Raw genomic sequence first — 18,980 nt, forward strand, 5'->3', positions numbered from 1 at the left:
TAAATTCAAGATAGTTCTGCATTTTATTCAGTTTTCTAGCACTCAGACATATATAAATGCTTTTATCCTTTATTATCCTTTGTGATAAATTTTAGAACTTGATAAAAGTTAGAAAACAGGTTCATTTTAGGTCAGTCTCCTTACTGCCACACGAATCAGAATATGTCTGTTTTTTCTTCTGTTCATGTTCCAGATACCATACTCCTCAGCATCTCCTGGGAATTATGTAGTAAGTACATTTGGGTTTTGTTTGCTCATAAGAATTGATGTTACGTTTTATTTGGGCAATGAAATAGTTGTCCAGATGTTAAGAAGAGCCCCTGTGTATTGGCCAAGAAGTGAACATCTGATTTGTATTGAGTTGTTTCGTCTGCCAACCTCAGTACATATGTTGATGTTCATTAGTGAAGCAGTTATCAATCTGGCCAAAATTGCCCTGAGTACTGTGTTTTACTTCAGCATATGTTTCTGTAAGCCAGTACAATACCCTGTCCAATCATGAAGAAGCACCCCCAGTTACACAATGATATGCTTGAATTTGCAGTTCTTCATAATCTACACTCCTGCACCACCCCGTTGCCATACACAGAGTCTAAGAAGACATTAAAGTTTCTCCCAATCACAAAGAGAATCCAATAGTAGAATAATGACTAGTAATTTGGGAGAGAGGTGTTAATTTTGATTGTTAGAAATCGAGAGCACTTATCATTTTGTACATGTTAAAAATTTCCAATGATTTATATCTGTTGAATCAGCAGTTTTTACATGATCTCTTGAACTTACAAATGACCTTTTAACCATCATCACATTATAACCCTTGCTGCATCTAAAGGCCATCACAGGAGATAATTTGTTATACTGTTTAGCAGAGAAGCAGGAATAAATGGTAAAACGGAAAATCTTTCCCAAGGAAATTTTCATAGGCAGTGGTTAACCAGAGTAGGAAAAAAGAGTACTTTGGAAGATCAATATCAATTGATCAGTTTTACTTTCCATGGAAACAGTGTTCTGTGAGCACAGTGAAAAACACACAGTTTTGGACCTGTGAACTTAGTGCTCAGAATTCCCTTAAGTTATAGAAACTAAGAAAGTAACTTTTTTCATGTTCTCCATGAAACCAAAATGAAAGTTAAAAAGTTTGGGTACAACCTATTTATTCTTAAAGTCAATTAAAAATAAGCTTCATATATAGTTTTATGAAATTATAAATTTGACTTATTTAAAAGTAAATTTAAGCTGTTTAGTAAATAGCAATACATGTATTATTTGGAATAATTAGTGGACTATGTCTGTGCACTCAGAATGAAACAAAAATCCAGCTGTTTAAGGGTTAATTTGACTATGTCCCTCTGAAAATTCTAAAACTCATTGCCTGAATTATCCATTTTGATTGTGTGAATAACTGAATTAACCTTTCAAATTGATTGTGTACCTACAGCCTTAGGAACCCTCTACATTAGTTAGCATTACCTCTTATTTCTAATTGATGTGATGGCTGAAGGTACAGTGCATCAGAGATGTTGTAGTTGAGACTGACAGAAGAAATAGCATCAATATATTTTTAAAATATATATTTTGGTTTTCAATTGCCTATAAAAACCAATGATACAAAATATAAGAAAATTACAGTAAACTAAATTATAAATACAAATACACATGAATTATTTCTATTTTATGGATTCGTAAGGGCCCTCTTAAATCGTTTCTCCTTAACCTCATTATACCTGATGTGATTAAGTCATGAATTATAAATCAGTGTTACAGGCTCACTGTTTTGAGAAACTTGTCAAAACAATCTCAGTATATTTAAGCTAAATTATATTTTGCATAACAGTGAAATGATTGTGCATTCAAAAAAAGTAAATTATGGAGAAAATATATTGCCTCTGCTGTTTTCAAATTGGATTGTTATAAAGTCTAACTTCTGTTTTTCCTTATATTGTTAAATGCGATGCCTTATTTTCATTGACATTTTGTGTACTTATTTAGGGTCCTCCCGGAGGTGGAGGGCCACCAGGAACACCCATCATGCCTAGTCCAGCAGGTACTGTAATTGAATGAGCCACACGGGTATTTCTCAGAGTAAAATAATAGAGTACAGAAACTGTTATGAGGGAAGGTTAGTAGTATCCTTTATCTCGTTGGCGGTTTCACAAGTTGAGTAGAGGTAGCAAGGAGGAGGAAATAGTGCTCTTCAGTAACTATTTTCCAATTACTTTAAGCATTTAGAACACTTCTGTTGTATAGGTAACAGATTTAACTAGAATGAAAACTGTGTTGATCTGTATGAATTGCCCAATAATTTTATCTGACTAGAAATTTGCTTGAAACTGTGGAAAAGATCCAAATCTCACAGCTTGAGAAAATTTCTGCACAAGTAACACATGAAATACATGGACCTACCAGGTTTAATACAGCAAATCAGACTCATTGTATCTAGCATCTAAGATACATGTGGATGTGCTATCAATATCATTTATCCTACACATCTGTAGGTATTTATTAGTTAGCTAATCCACTATGTAATGGGGGAAGTTGTTTAATCTTTTAAACTAAAATACTTCAGTATTCCTAGAATCATGTAATATGATTATTTTAAATGCCTCTCTCCTTTGAGCCTTTAATACAAACTAGTGAATGTATTGTGTCTTGAGGCCCCTAGTGATATTAATAGTACAGCCCTCTTAGAAATGCCTGGCAGCATGTAGCAAGAGCTATGAAAAAGTTCACACCATTTGACTCCATAATCCTACTACTAGAAATGATTTGTGGTATAACCCAAGAATCATGTACAGTGATGCTCATCTGATATAGCCAGCAGTGGACTAGAAACAACTTTCATGCCTAATCCAATTTTAGTGATATTTTTAAATTTTTATGTTTTATGAACTAAAACTTTAGCCATTAAGATTACTGTCAAAGAACTGTTAATGACACAGAAATAAATGTTCATGATTTAGTACAATGTGATCGCAATATTATTTTTAAATACATTACACTGAAATCTACAAAGTAGATAAGAAATAGACTATCAGTTTTAACTTCTCGGTAATGAAATATGTGGGAAATTTTTATAATTAGAAAACAATTTTTATTATGTTGCACTCAAATTCATATCTTATGAATTTGTTGAAATCTAAGATATATAGAACTTTGAAATTAAGTATCACTAATCACACCAATAAGTATTTTTAAGTTTTGAAACCTTAATTTAGAAAAAGCAGAAATTTGATTGGTTCAGAATTTTACTTTGCTTCACTAACTCTTTGGAATGAATCATAAATATTTCATAGATCTCTGTCCTCAGAACATCTTCAGTGAAGTGAAACAGAATTCATTGAAGATAGAATTATATGAATTGAACATCTTGCCCACGTTTGCATTCCTTTTGGTGAAGTTAAGGTTTAATTTATGAAGGTAGCATATGATTAACAAATATTTCACTTGCAGTACTCAAAGAAAATTTTTGGAGTGACACTAAACTTCGCAGGTGATAAGTAATCTGATCAATTCTTCCTTTCAAGCCAAAAATTGCCACCAGTATTGCTGGCTTTTCTGCATGCTCTTTCATGTACTCATTCTTTATCAGTCAGTGCTCTAATATGAAGCCAGTATGCCCCGGCCTCCAAAAATAGGTGCCAGAATATCTATAGTTTTTTTGTATATAAAAAGAAATCAGACATTTTCTAAAAAATACCAAACTTATTCCCTCAATGTTTTTTCATTTTCAGATGAAATTCTTTTGATTGGTCTTAAAAGCAATGAATTTTCTTTCTGCATATTTTAAAATATACAGTCCATTTTCCTTTCAAATTAATTACTAAAATTAGTAAGACTAATAAAGGTGAAAAGCCATTTGAAGTTTTCCTATGTTTAAAAAGCAAACCCAGCTTTTCTGAAAGATAAGATTTTATGGGATAGAGTTTATGCCATGAGTTGAATCTAAGTTAGCAGATATTTATTGTCTATAGTATACAATATGAGCAAGACATGGCCCCTTTCCAACCTAATTTGAAGCTGGAGGGAAGAATAAGACAAAATATTAACTATAATGCAAAGCATAATTCAGTGGTGGAGGAGCACTCACACACTTTTAAGTATCAGGGGAAGTAAAACTTCTTGGAAGAGAGGTATCATCGGCAGTAGGCCTTGAAGAATGAGAGTGTAATCTCAGTAAGTGGAGACTGGGTAGCAAAACACTTGGAGGAAAAAGAACAAAAATAAGGTGATGGAAAAGGATACACATATGCAGGAAAGAAAAAGTAACCTGAGTTGACAAGCGTATAGTATACATAAAAATTTAAGAATACTTAAGGCCACAAAAGTAGATTAGGAGCTTACTTAGTATAAACAGAGGTCAGCCAGAGGTGGGCATTTCAACTTTCTTAATAATACGATGTGTTAATCTAGATGTAAAAAATAATACTTAGGATTATGGATCACTGTTTATAAACAAAGAATAAATGGTATCTTACTCTAAAATAATAAATTGATGTGTAATAATCACAAAATAAGAGGAAAAGTAATTGCCCATTTCTCACTCTACAGTTATTGCCATAAGAATGATTTTTACCTTCTGCCTTAAATCAGTGTAAAATAACTTTTTCAAAGTAGAGGCCTACAATATTTTATTTAAGAGAACTATATAATTGTGGGAAAATAGAAAAACATTTTATAACTAATAGTTTCTAAATATAAAATATTAAGCGTTTCACTCTAGGCTATACATTAGAAATACCTATACTCAGAGACTTAATTAGGACTAGTATAGACATGAAATGTAAAATGTTACATGTATTTATATGGATATACACTACAGTTACTTTTATTATAATGAATCAAAAATAAAATGACTGAAAAAAATTTTATTGGAAGTTGTACTGGTGAAAGCTGGCTTTTACTTCAAGCAAGAGAATTTTCATTCCAGTTGTATCATCTTGTTCTAATCTCTTTCTTTGGGAAGTAAGACAGGATATTCCACCAGCTTTTATTATTAGCTAAATAAATTTTTTAAATTGGTCTATTAAGAAACATTAATAAATAATAACTAAAAATTTGCTAAATCTGAATTTTAAGAGACTCTTGTTATAGGTATTCATATAAATTGCTTAGAGAAGTCAAAGAGTTTCATGTTTTTAAAGAAGGAAAAGTTTACTCTAATTTTTTAGCCTTTAAAGTGATATTCCTTTTGACCTGAACTATTCAAATGATTATTCCTAATATATTAAGTAAATATTCCTAATTTATGACCTCAGAATGATAATTTCTGGGTCAGAAAATGATTACAGATACCGGTTTCTGAACATCAGTAATGACTATGTCAAGTGGTACAGCTATTAATATATATAGGTATCCAGATCATCTTTGATTATTATTTTGTGATGACTTGGGCATAAATTATAATGAAAGATATTAAATCAATAATATTTTGTTTCAGATTCAACCAACTCTGGAGACAACATGTATACTTTAATGAATGCAGTACCTCCAGGACCTAACAGGCCTAATGTAACTATGCCTTTTTTAAAAATTGTTGGAATGTATTTGAAGACTCAGTCTAAGTACATTTCTTTTCCTTGATACTGGCTTTGTATTTTATTATCCAGGACCTTACTGGATATCAAAATATCAGATTCTGTGTTCTGGGTTGGAAAAAACATTATATATAACATACATAACAAGAGATTTAATATTAGTATAATGTAAATGTAAAATGGAACTTAGTTATAAAATGTTGGTATGTGGTCTTATTTTGAGTATCTAATAATTTATATTGACTATTTGAAGATGACAGGTAATGTGTAATCATTTATTATCACCTCATTTTGCACATCATTAATTTATTCAGGTGGCTGTGTTTTTTTCCTGATAAACTCAAAACTAAATTAGGAAGTTGAATATGCTTGTTTTTCTTTAAATTTTTGAAATCTGGAGTTTAAATATAGAACTGAAGCAGTTCTACAGAAAGAATTTGGGCATTTTTAATAAGGCATATGGTTGTGATTTTTCTACAAACGCTTACAGAAAAATGGTATTGGTCTATGAAACCTACATGTTAACAAAATATATTTATAACAATACAGTTAATATATATATATGAACAAAAGGTAGCTCAAATTAAAGAAAAATCAAAACATGTATAAAGAATTCCCCAAAGTATACCAAAAACTGGGGATGAAATATTATAATTGAGCTTCCTATCAGTGAGGACAACAAAGGGAAACTTTAAGTTGTCCAGTGGGGTATGGTACTTGAAATGTGGCTAGTCCAAACTGAGATGTTCTGCAAGTATGAAACACACCCTGGATTTTGAGGACTTTTACGAAAAAATATCTCGTTAAAATTTTGTATTGATTATTTTCAAATGATAATTTTACATAACTAAATAAAATTATTAAAATTAACTTTACCTGTTTACTTTTTAAAGATGGCTGCTACTAAATCCAAGTTTACTTACATAGTTCACACTTGAACTTTACATATTTTATTTCTATTAAGCAGCACTGTCTTCAATTACCAGTATTCCCTTTATATAATCAAATAAATTCTTTTTCAGAAAAAAAAAAAAAACCAATTTCCTGTCAGTAATGTCTAAAAGGTGTTTTCACAGAGCTTTTAAAAACATTGAATACAGTCATGAACAATGTTCATTTCAGAAATGCAGCACAAATATAGAAGAGCACTTCATACTGCAATTTCATATCTTAAAACTTGATATTTGAAAGGGAAGGAATAAGGGAGGAAACCAAGAGCATATGGTACTGAAGACATTTCTGCAGGCAGCTGAACTGATACCACACAACTGTGTTCCATTCTGGTTCTCTCACTTGTTACAAAGATAAGAGATTCAAAAGACGTAGACGATGAGCACGTCATTCTTTCAAATATCACTTATTTGAGCCATGGGTAGTAAAAGCCAATGCCTGTTGAGGGCTCGGATTGCAGTGTTCTGTGCTTGAAGCATCATACCTACAGTCACTGTTGCTTAAAGCACAGTGATGGCCAGATAAAGGACCACACCAAGGAGGATCGCAGGCTGTGAGCCTCACTGGTACCAGTTTCTCAGCCCAGATCTAAACTATGCTTTGGGAAAAGAAAAAAAAAAAGCTGAAAAACAACAGTAAGTTCAAAGTTAATTTCTTTGACCTCTCATTAGAGGCATATATACTCCAAGTTGTTACTGGAAAATAAAAAACAATCCATACCTTTGCTTTTAGGCAACAGAATTGGCATCACCCTGGGAAGATGTATAAGCATGTGATATGTGTGAGCATGGTGATGGAAAGCCATGTTATTTCCACACAGAGTTGGTGATATACAGCATGTCTGCTGAGGCAGTTTTTTCCCTTAAAGCCTCCTTGATGAGTAATCATCACCACCCCATCTATAGGCACATATACATACAACATCTATAGACATATATACACCACACACACACACACACATTCAATATTCTGCACCGTACAACATGGAAGAAATTATTTGGGCATGAGAAATTTTACGAACAAGTGTTTTCAGTATCTTCACTGTAAATAGAAGGTGATTATAGATAGCCTGTCTTCAAAGTGGAGTCTAAGCTTCCTCCGAAGTATTCCAGGGAGTTGAGGCAAAGACTGAGCGGCAGGTCACGGACTTTTCCACCACCTACTCTACCACAGCACATCTATTCACCCATGTGTTGTACTAGGCTCCTAATGTAAGGTTTCACTTGAAAATAAAGTAATACTACTTTTAAAAAAATGTTAAATATAACTGCTGTTGAATGCCTAATTGTCACTGAACTGATGTGGTTGAGATTGCCAAGACGACTTCGGTATATTCAGCTATCCCCAAGGCACTAAATGTACTTAACCTGCAAGATGACATTATTTATTATGTCCATTTGAACAACAAGAGATTGTCTGCTACAAAAAATGTATAATGTTCAGTTCTTCTTATTAATAAGCCAATACTTTTAACAGCTTCTTAAGAATTACCTCTGGTTTATAATAGCAAAATTTGTCAACAGCATAGAAGAAAGTACTTCTCTTCTCATTTGCACTGGAATATATGTGCTTTCTGGTTAAGGATATCTTAAGGAAAATTTGGATATGGATAAGGATTAGCTTGAAGATCCAGAACATAGACAAGAAGAAATAAGGAAAATAGCAGTCCAGATAGAGATTCTAGAAAGCTGGGGAAAAAATCTAGGAAAATAATCTCTATAACTTGTAAATGAAAATAAGTTGTAGGAGTATCTTACAGTGTTGAAGATAAATATTGTGACATTGAGATAAACACCTGTTTTCAATATGATCACAGTCATTTTTTCCTTTTTTTAAATAGTTTCCAATGGGCCCTGGGTCAGATGGTCCTATGGGTGGATTAGGAGGAATGGAGTCACATCACATGAATGGCTCTTTAGGTAAGGATATTAAATTTGATGTTCAGAAATGAATTCAAAACAAAACCTTAATTCGACATAATATCATGATTTACAAAGTTCTTCTGTGTATAGGAGCTCATTTTGAAATGCTTCAGCTTTTACCTACAACTGATAGTTTAATCCATAGGATATTTGCTATGATAGCTGGAGAACATTTGAAAACTCAGATGTGTGAGAATTGTTCTATCCGAGCTCATATTCCTTTAACCTATCAAAATCTGAAAAAAAGAGACGCTGCAGCTTTGGGCATCTGGAGGACTGTGAAATCCCCCCAATGGGCCTTTGGTATCTCCCAAGGTCTATAGAAATAGTCTCAGAGGAACTTCGGTTCTCTGCAAGAATTTCTTGATTTTGTTTCTCCTTTTTAATGTTTGTCTTTTTTAAAAAAGTAAAACTGGTTATCATATTGTGGATAAACTGATTCTCTTAAGAAAAAACACTGCCCATACTGTCTGTGTTCATAATAAAGCTGATTTCAAGTAGTGCAAATAATGGTTGAAAACATGCTTCATAAATGATGTTTTCTTAGCAAATGAAGTGAGCTACCTGCAAGGTGAACAAAAAGTTCACACCAGTTAGAAACAGAAACAAGTGGTAAAATATTGATGTGGTCACACAGCACACAGTATATGTAGGTAGGCCAAATGCAAAAATAAAATAAAGAAAAAGTGTTTATTTTATATCTGTATGTTTATCATCATCATATATCATAAACTATTTTAAAAGTTGACAGTGGGATTAGAGGTTTGTCCTAATTTTTTTTCCTTTATGAACCATCTTTTACTTAAGTTGGAGTTACTGCCCATGAGTAAACTCAGGTTATGCACAGATTTCACAACCCCATCCTAGGTCCCCTTGAGGCTCAGCTGGTAAAGAATCCGCCTGCAATGTGGGAGACCTGGGTTTGATCCCTGCGTTGGGAAGATCCCCTGGAGAAGGGAAAGGCTACCTACTCCAGTATTCTGCCCTGGAGAATCACATACAGTCCATGGGGTTGCAAAGAGTCAGACATGACTGAGCAACTTTCACTTTCACCCTAGGTCAGGAAATACCATCCTCTTGTATTCTGAAAAGCTATGTAACTTCAGTAATCAAGAAATTACACTTTGATATACTTTTTTACTTTTAAGGATATATGCTTATTTTTCTAGATTTCAAAATATTAATTTGTACAGTCCCATTATGGTATTTACTAGTCATGTGTGACTGATTTTAAATTAAATATAAAATTCAGTTCCTCCGTTGCACTGCTACATATCAAGTGCATATAGTCACATTTGGTGATGGCTATCATAACAGACAGTGCAAAGAAACATTTTCAGCATCACACAAAATTCTACTAGACAACACCATTCTAGAATTTTACCTTCTAATTTATTGCAAAATAATTTACTTTCCAGTCTTTCAATTGTAATATCATTCATAAAAAGATAGCATTTGGTCATAGAAGATTCTCAGTTATGTTACTCAGTGAAATAGAATTTTCAGAATAGTTTCACATTTACTTGTTATCTATCGTGAATATTACTATATATTTTACATAATTATATATACATTTAGTATTTAACAGCTTATTATGCTTGTTTATAACTTAATCATGTTAATAAGCTCTTAGTTTATGACTGTCTATTGAATGCTGTGCTATTAAAATATATTATTTTTATGCCAGGATAATTATGTAAATAGTTGAAAATAAAGCTAAAATTGTGGCAAGGATTTGATTATTTTTGTTACCTAAGTTGTGATTCCATTTCTTAGGTAAGAAAATAAATTAGTATTGATGGTCCATTTGTAAGAATTAAAACTACAGCATTATATTTTGAAGACATTTTAACTTTTGATAGATTGCTGTGCATATTGATTGCTGCCAAAATTTTAATAGTAAAAATACTTCAATTTGGGTTATTATAGTGAAATGTGGTTCAGAATATTGTCAGGTCATGTTGCAAGTGCCCATTCTACATTTTATCAGATTTATAGAAGCATCATTTCAGAAAAGAGATCTCTCTCTTGCTATCTAGTTACATATCTATAAACATATATACACATATGTTTATTAGTATACACATGTTAAAATTTTGAGTTGAGTAGGATATGTACATCTGATATTTCGCTTTCAGGGATTTATGGTCGCAATAGTTATTTTTACTCTACCATTAACAAAAAAAGTAGATAATTGGGAAGTAGAGGTACAATTTTTCTTTGAATTTGCCATCAGGTGATACTTATTCACCACATAGTATAAGAGAAAAGTAATTCTTTGAGATTCAAAAATCCAGGAGACATGCATTGGAAAATACATACAGTGTAGTTTATTATTGCATTTGTTTATATTAAAGGGATATTTAATTTATAAATAGAATATTTACCTAATAAAGGCTTTTCCATATTTTGTTTTAGGCTCAGGAGATATGGACAGTATTTCCAAGGTGAGTATTATATATTCTGATTTTTTTTTAATATGTATTTTATATCCACATGGAACTCTTATTAAGATTATGAGAGTAACATTATGAATTTTGTTCTTGAACAAGAGCTTGAAAGTAGAAGGTGAGATACAATTAAGTAGAAGTTTAAAATATTAACGCGCATAATCTGTGGGAAAGGGTAAAATGAGTCTTTTAAGAAGCCTTCAAAACATGCTAAGATTCATTTACAGGATGTGATATACATGATTAAATGATACCCAGTAAATAACAATCAGTTTAATCACATTATGATGTTGCACATTTGTAAAGCAAACTGACATCGTTTGGATAATCTTGAACATGTAAAGGAGTCTAGAGCAATATGAAAAGAGGTAAATTTGAAAAAGTGATTATTATATGCATTGAGTATTACATTTATACATCTCATTTGTCATTCAGACCCTTATCAGGCAATGCTGATGTCCTTAATCATTATTATAGTTCCATAAAATAGGGTAAGAAAGTAATTAGAGGGAAGTTATCTTAACAGAAGTAGGAAAGTTACCCTTCTAATAGCACATGTCCATGTTTTTCCTCTGTCAATCATCTGGGGATCTAAAATTAATCCTTTGCTAAGATGCCTTATATTTTTTGAAGAAGAATACCTAAATAGTTTTTAGGTCATGGTGAATTTTAAAATAGTTCTCTGTGGGTCAAATATATATTTAGAATGGCTGATAAGAACTAATTATTAACTACCACTAGAGTTACTCTCTCAGAAGTCTGCTTTATACCAATAAATACAGAAATTCATTAAAGGATGCCTTCATTTTTAACTCCACTTTGAATTTATATTCATGCATAATAAAGTAAAATTCCTGATGCCAAGAAAAGTAAAATGAAGTTGAGCTATGGATATTTCCAAATTAAGACTTCAAACTGAAAGAGAGAGAGAGAAAGTTTAATTGGCATCCTGACATTCTATCTGCATCGCTTGGGTGCTTGGCCGGAGAAGTTTGACATGCAGTTTGGATGTCTGTGTTTAGGAACCACTGGGAAGCTCTTTTTCTTTTCTAAAAATAGATAAATATATACAGTGGGCACTATCTTACCTCTGTGAGAAATTATATTAGGTAAGCCTTCAAAAATCTTGTTTTCAAAATAAGATTCATTGTATAATTCCGTTAGAGACTTCTTTCTCGGAAGCACGTTTACAAACCAGATGACCATGATTATATTGGCTATCTTAGGTATCTGACAATTGATGTTGGCTGAATTGTGCTCTGTGGTCACAGTAAAATGTCTGAAGTTAAATTTGAGAAGCATATTCTGATATCCAAAGATAATTTATTTTACACAAAGCCGGGAACATCCAGTTTGCTTAAGGCCATCTTCCTAAAGTTTCCACTAACATAACCTTGTACACTACATAGATGTAAACAAAATTTTGCATGGGGAAGTACTTTGTAATTATAAAGCACTTTAAAAAAATGTTAAGGGCCATAGTGACAAATGAAATCCCATCTTCTAATATACCTTCACATAAGACCTTCACATAAGATCTGTTGCTATGCCATCTATGCTTATTTTTCCATTCCTATTCCCAGAAACAAGTTTTTCCATCACACTGTGTCCACTGCTAGTAACATTGTCTTGCCTAATGAGGTACTGTTTATTCTTGAAGCATTAATTGGCCACCCATTGTGTACTTTTGTGTACTGAGTACTGCCTTGTGCACTGTGGGAAAATAAAAAAGACTTCTTTAAATACAAACATAATCTTCACCCTCAATGGTTTATATACTTAGGCAGGAATTCCTTCATTCAGTAAACATGAATGTGCCAAGGCATTAATCTGGACTATAAAAATCCAAAGTTAAACAAGATATAATCTCTGCCCCCCAAAAGCTTAGTATAACTAAGGAGACCAAACAAATACAATAAGGAAAAACTTCTACAAAGGGAAGTTCAAATACATTTCAGTTGACCTGAGAACTATGCCCAAGTAATAAACTTGCTACTCAACAATGTACTAGAAATGACTAGTTGCATCCATCTTCAGATGGACTCCTCAGCCTCGCATTTCTGCCCTGCCCCACTGCTCATCCCAGGTTGCGGGCTCTAACCAGGCTGTCTGGGTGATGACACCACGATTGTCTGTCCCATCTCCACTACACTCATGGTCACTTTATCTCTAATCAGCAGCATCAAACGTACCGTAGACTCCCCTCCCAATTTTTTCTTCCCTACTTCCTTCCACTCACTGCTTACTTTTTCAGTCTTTCACACCTTTCACACAAGGCGTCACTAACTTCATTTTCCCTATCTTCCTCCTTTCCAACGCATGTCCAGCTATCTCAAGAAACTCTCCTCTCTTTTCTCTTATTTCCTGGACTCTTTCCTTTTCCTCCTATTCTTTTTCTAGTCATTCTTTGTGAATCGGAAGATGATCTTATTTTTTAATAAACACTACTGCTTATTTTTGTTCACAATCCTTCTTGAGCCTCCAGTTACCTCTTCCTAACTCTCCAATTAAACCTGTATTTTTTTATTTTATTATTTTTATTTTTAACTAGAGGACAATTACTTTACAATACAGTGATGATTTCTGCCATACATCAACTTGAGTCAGCCACAGGCATACACATGTCCCCTCCCTCTTAAACCTCCCTCCTACTTTCCTCCCTATTGGATCCCTCTAGGTTGTCAAGCATCAGTGTTACATTTTTAAAATTTCCTATTTTAAGAAGTTGTTTGGCCAACATAACCACTTTTGCGCACTATAGTCTTGTCTTGTGGATGAAATCTACTGGAGATACTACACAAAACCAGAGCTGCAGTTACATGCAACGTGTACACCGTTCATTGGCACCCACCGCCGTAACCTGCTCCCTCACCCTAACCTACAATGCCAGTCCTGAGTGTGTCTTTCCCTATATCCTCATCATGTCATCCAGGGACCATCAAAAGCACTGTTGATGGTTTCCTTAAGACTCCCCATTCAGCAACTTCTGTTGTTTTCACAACATTTTACAGAAATTACCTCAGATTTTTTTTTTAATGCCCTATATCATTTTACAGTTTTCAAATGTACCCAGTGACCTAGATAGGAACAAGTTTCAGAGACCTGATATGTAGTTCAGTTATGTATAAGGATGTGTCCTTTTAACTTTCCTCTCAATGTTCTTACATACACCACTGCCTCATAAAACAGCTTAACACTGAGTCACCATGCTATGAAAAGACTGCATGGAAAACTACACCATGAAGTGTTTTAAAAAGTATTTAAATATTAATGTACTGTTACTTTTAAACTTTAAATATTTTTTTTTAAACTGACACTTTGAATCAGGAATCAATATGAATGTAGCCAAACTTTCAGAGTTATAAATCAAGAAATGTTATCACTTATATGTAGAATCTAAAAATAGGTACAAATGAACTTGTCTACAAAACAGAAATAGAGTTACAGATGTAGAGAAGAAGCTTATGGTTCCCCAGGGGGTAAGGGGGGGAGGGATAAATTGAGAGATTGGGATTGACGTATACACAGTACTTTATATAAAACAAATATGGACCTACTATGCTCAGCACAGTGTAATGCCCTTATGAGAAGAGAATCTTAAAAAAAAAAAAAAAAAAAAGGATGGGTGTATGTATTTGTATAACTTACTCACCTGGCTATACACCTGAAACACAACATTATAAATCAACTATACTCCAATTTTTTTTTTTTTTTCCAATTTTTAAAAATGTTTAAATATAACATGAAAACTTTTTTGAAGGAGTGATACATGGCAGAAGTGCAGCAGAGTCTGGGAGCACCCAGCTTAGTCTGAGATGTGCTGCCCCTCTCAGGGTATCTTGCATGCTTCTGGCCAGGGGTCCGAATATCACACTAAGATGGAGAGGGCTTGTTTCATCTGTTTTTTTGAATATGTCCAAGTGTACAGCTTCCAAATACATCCTCAAATACCCCTATAGAGGTGCGGCAGATTATTTTTTACTCCACAATTACAGTTTGTCCATGAAATGACAAATCTGTCTGGACCAAAAAGACTGCTAGACTTGGTGTAAATCTTAAAATATTTTTTAAAATAAATTTGCCCTATTTTGAACTAAGTCAATATTATTACTCCTTATTTTAAAACAGTTGATTAATAATTTATTTTAGTGAGTTATAGCTTAAGTAGTTGCACTGCAATTTTACTTATTTTTTTTTCCAGGAAATCAAGTTATCCCTGTACATTTCAAAGTCCAGTTATTTTATACTTAGGAAACTAACATTTTCATAGGAAAAACAGTTGTCAAAAAAAAAAAACAAAACCCTCTTTATGCCATTAGGCAGTGGTTCCTGGGCCCGTGGGGTTCACTAGCAAACGGTGCGCCTATGGACTTCAGAGAATCCGTGTGCCCAGATCCTCCCTCTGAGGTGCAGAGCATGCCAAGACACGAGCTGTATTTCCACCAGCTCGTCTACCTGTTTCTGCTTTACACTTTAACTGTATTTTTTAAAAGCATATATTCTTCTGGGAATAACTCATTCATGAAAGTCTCATCTTTATGACATAACTTAAGTCAGAATCCTCAGAAATTTTCTTAAAAAAAAAAATCTAAAAACGTATTCAGAAACAGAATATAAATGGCAGTGACTCAGGAAAAGACTCCAAAACCTGGCTTCCGTTTGAAATAACGAGTTTTCACCCTTGCGGCCTATTTTTCCAAGAGTGCCTCAGTGACACGCGCAGCCCGGTGTGCGCATGCGCTGTGTGCCGCTGCCGCTCTGCATTCCCCACCGAGAGGGCGTGTCAGATGACCTCACGTGGCTAAAATCACACAGTAATGATTGGACTAGAAGATGTAAATGGAGCATAAAGCAATATACTGCTAACTTAGTATTTGACTAGATAGCGCCTATCAACCATTTTACCTTAAGAGTTTTGAATACGTCTCCTCAAACAAATGGTTGGAAAGGATTCTAGATCCCTCCACACAGGAGCCTCCCTTCTCTCTGCAAATACATACTGAATTCTCAAGTTCTAGGGTATTTATTCCTCTTGTTCTTAACTATCGTTAACTATTTTCCTTTTTCCCTTATGGTTCATATAAAAATAATAGCTAAAATCGTGTTACTTATGTAAAATGCATGTAGAATTAAAGGGAAATTGTTTATGAAAATAGTGACCTTTCGAGTCTGGTTAGTAAAATCACCCAGGGAAGGCATTGTTCCATCCTGTCCAATCAGTGGGTAGCCCACTCTGTTCATCATGGTCCTCCTGGGAATGTTTCTTAAACTCTCCAGAGTCCTAGGAACTCCGTAAACTGAAGGTGAGATTTTGAATAAATATTGATTCTGAGATTAAGATGAAGAGTTATGGTGAGTTATTTGGAGTTTGTTTTTTAATTTTCATTTGGGAAAATATATAGTACTTGTCAAGGTACTAAGAATGAACTGGAATACCTGGTAGAAGTCCGACGTAGGAATTATATCTACTTTGCCCTTAGAGATGATGCTATAGATTCCATGTTTGAAACAGTACAGTGTAAAAGGGAAATTAAAATCTTAAAAATGCTTTGTTTTCTAAATTTTTTTAACAGAATTCTCCCAATAATATGAGCCTGAGTAATCAACCGGGCACTCCAAGAGATGATGGCGAAATGGGGGGAAATTTCTTAAATCCTTTTCAGAGTGAGAGTGTAAGTATTCCCTTGACTACATTATTATATCCAGATTTTATTTCTGAAGCTCTTCCTTAGAATAAGTGCATAAAGCCATTATTATGACTATTTAGAGTTCAATAGGTTGATCTTTTAAGAGTTAGAAAATTATATGGAATTTCTTTGTAAACATTTTAAAAAATGCACTTTCAACTCTGATTCTTTGTACATAGCTACAAAAATGAAAATTTTAATAACAATTTTTCTACAGAAAACATACATTATAAAGGAATGTACTAGAAACAGGTTGCATATTTGATCATTTTCATGAGTCTTCACATTACTGAAATGTCTTGGATCACTGCAAAACCAAGTCTGTTCTCAGTGCTGTCCTTTGAGGCTCTGAAACTTGTCTCTTAAGATGCTGCCTTTACTTCATACTCTAGACTTTCCTGCCTGGTATGTTAACGTGTTGTTTACATTTAACCTGAACTAGATGCTCACATCATTTTTTGTGTGACTATAGTTTTAAACAAAGGCAGCATTTCGTGTCTACATAAAAGTAGACAGTAGCAGAGAAGCAATAAAATTCATTTCTCCATTTAACAGTTACTGAGCACTCGCCCAAGCAATAGCTAGACCCTGAAGAAACCAAAGGACATGGTATCTTTCTCAAGGAATGATTACACTATATAATAGTTAATTAACTGTTTTTTCACACTAGAAATGCCTATAGAATTGTTAAAAATACAATTTCCCAGAACCCTCCCTAGACCCAGTGACTCAGGATTTCCAGGAGTGGGGCCCAGCATACTTTCAGGTGAGAAAGCTTCAGCAGTGATGCTGACCCACGTTGTCTGCTAGGAATGCCTGAACTGGAGTGAAGAACTTCAGAACCCAGGCTCGTCTCATGTTCTCAGAAGCAGTGCCTCCAATACATGTGCTGCCATTAGTAAAGTTATGGAGGGTCTACCAAACTATAAGCAGAATCAGAAAAGAAACCCTTCTGATTTTACCTTCATTTTGCCCTAATTCAATCTTTACCAGAGATCAGAATTGGAAGCAATAGCTGGTAGCATGCCTAAATTTTACCCGGAATGGAACCCAAGATTGAGTGTTCCCTGGATTCCTTTACTTCTTGGTATTGCTCTAGCACCTCTACCTGTGACAGGATTTCCTGTACTTTTAGACTTGACTTCTGTTAAAACTAGACATAAAATTACACTGATTTTTAGTTTGACTTTTATTTACATGCTATATATGATGAGTGGGGACAAGAAAGTTATACATAAAAATTTATATTTTAAAAAATCAAAAAATTAGCCCATCAGTGATGAGGAAACAGAAAATTGTGAGAAACTATATAGTTTATCATAATGCTTAGGGTTACAGGATTTTGTTTTTTTAGGTCCTGGTTCTTTCACTAGTTTGCTTGAAGACTATTGACAAATTAATTACTTACTGTTCTCTTTATCTAATTAGAGACATTAATTTCATTTTATGTTAATTCTTCCAGTAACAAAATTTTATAATTCAGTGAGGTATATGATAATTAATTCAGTTCAATTAGACGTGTTGAGCCTGCAGTATGCAGAGCACTAGGTTAAGGACAAAGTATTCTGAAATAAACATAACACATCCCTAACCTCAAAGAATGCAATCTGACGGGGAAAATGTGTTTACACACTAATTAAACCACGTGTCAGATTAATAAGTACTGTAGTAGAAACCATGTGTTTAAAGAGCACTGAGGAAATTTATTAGCTTTGTATTGGACAAGAAAACTTCTTTAAAGAGATCCCATGTGACTTTGACTTCAGGGGCAAGGACGAGAGGAACTCAACCCACTCTTCCTTCCCAGATGCCTTGTTGGTGACTGCTTGTTCGTTGGGGAGGGGCCAGCTTCATAGTGGGCATCAGAGAGCTTTTTGTGATGATCAGAAAACCAGATAGAAGGGGAGTTGAAAAACTACTTTGTGTCAACACCAGCCTCGCCCTCCGGCCCCAAGTGGACCAGGCCCCCAGCAGGCAGCAGCGCCCCTTGGGACTGTGTGCCCAGCGCGGACAGCTGCTGGCGCGGGGCTGCCCCCTCCCTGGCCCCTGGCCCGGTCTCTCTACCCTTGAAGCCAGGAAGCAGGTAAAATGCCAGGCTGCTGTGCAGTTACCAAAAAAAAAGTTCCAGCCTGTCTCCCCTCCCCTCTCTCCTGTCCCCACTGGAAAAGTCCCCCAAAGAGAAACACTCGGATGGGGGTGGAGAACCTGGCCGCTGCCTCGAGTGTAGCGCGGCCCTGGAAGCAGGTCCACGCTGGCCACCAGCTGTCCCCCGTCCCCACCCCGAGGGGTCTCCACTATGAATGATGCCCGTGTTATGGATTCCTCTGTTACATTTTTGTTTGCACTTTAAAAGATCAAGAAATAGAGCAGAGAGGAGGAAGACAAAAGAAATTCGTTGCTGACATATAGTAAGGCCTTAAGCCGTAAATAGGCTAG

At 34.5% G+C, this 18,980-nt stretch overlaps 1 protein-coding gene across 4 annotated transcripts in view; it reads left to right on the forward strand.

Annotated features, from left to right (window-relative positions):
* The window catches only part of SSBP2 (single stranded DNA binding protein 2), a 297,991-nt gene that overhangs the window by 271,365 nt on the left and 7,646 nt on the right, over positions 1-18,980 (forward strand). For all 4 annotated transcript variants that reach the window (XM_043464737.1, XM_043464734.1, XM_043464738.1 and 1 more), the window contains 6 exons: positions 194-229; positions 1,990-2,044; positions 5,438-5,508; positions 8,326-8,404; positions 10,826-10,854; positions 16,431-16,529. In XM_043464737.1, coding sequence (XP_043320672.1) covers positions 194-229; positions 1,990-2,044; positions 5,438-5,508; positions 8,326-8,404; positions 10,826-10,854; positions 16,431-16,529 — 369 coding nt within the window. The remainder of the gene's footprint in view (positions 1-193; positions 230-1,989; positions 2,045-5,437; positions 5,509-8,325; positions 8,405-10,825; positions 10,855-16,430; positions 16,530-18,980) is intronic.

The sequence above is a fragment of the Cervus canadensis genome, chromosome 4, assembly GCF_019320065.1.
Source record: "Cervus canadensis isolate Bull #8, Minnesota chromosome 4, ASM1932006v1, whole genome shotgun sequence".
In the NCBI taxonomy this organism is placed as follows: Eukaryota; Metazoa; Chordata; class Mammalia; order Artiodactyla; family Cervidae; genus Cervus; species Cervus canadensis.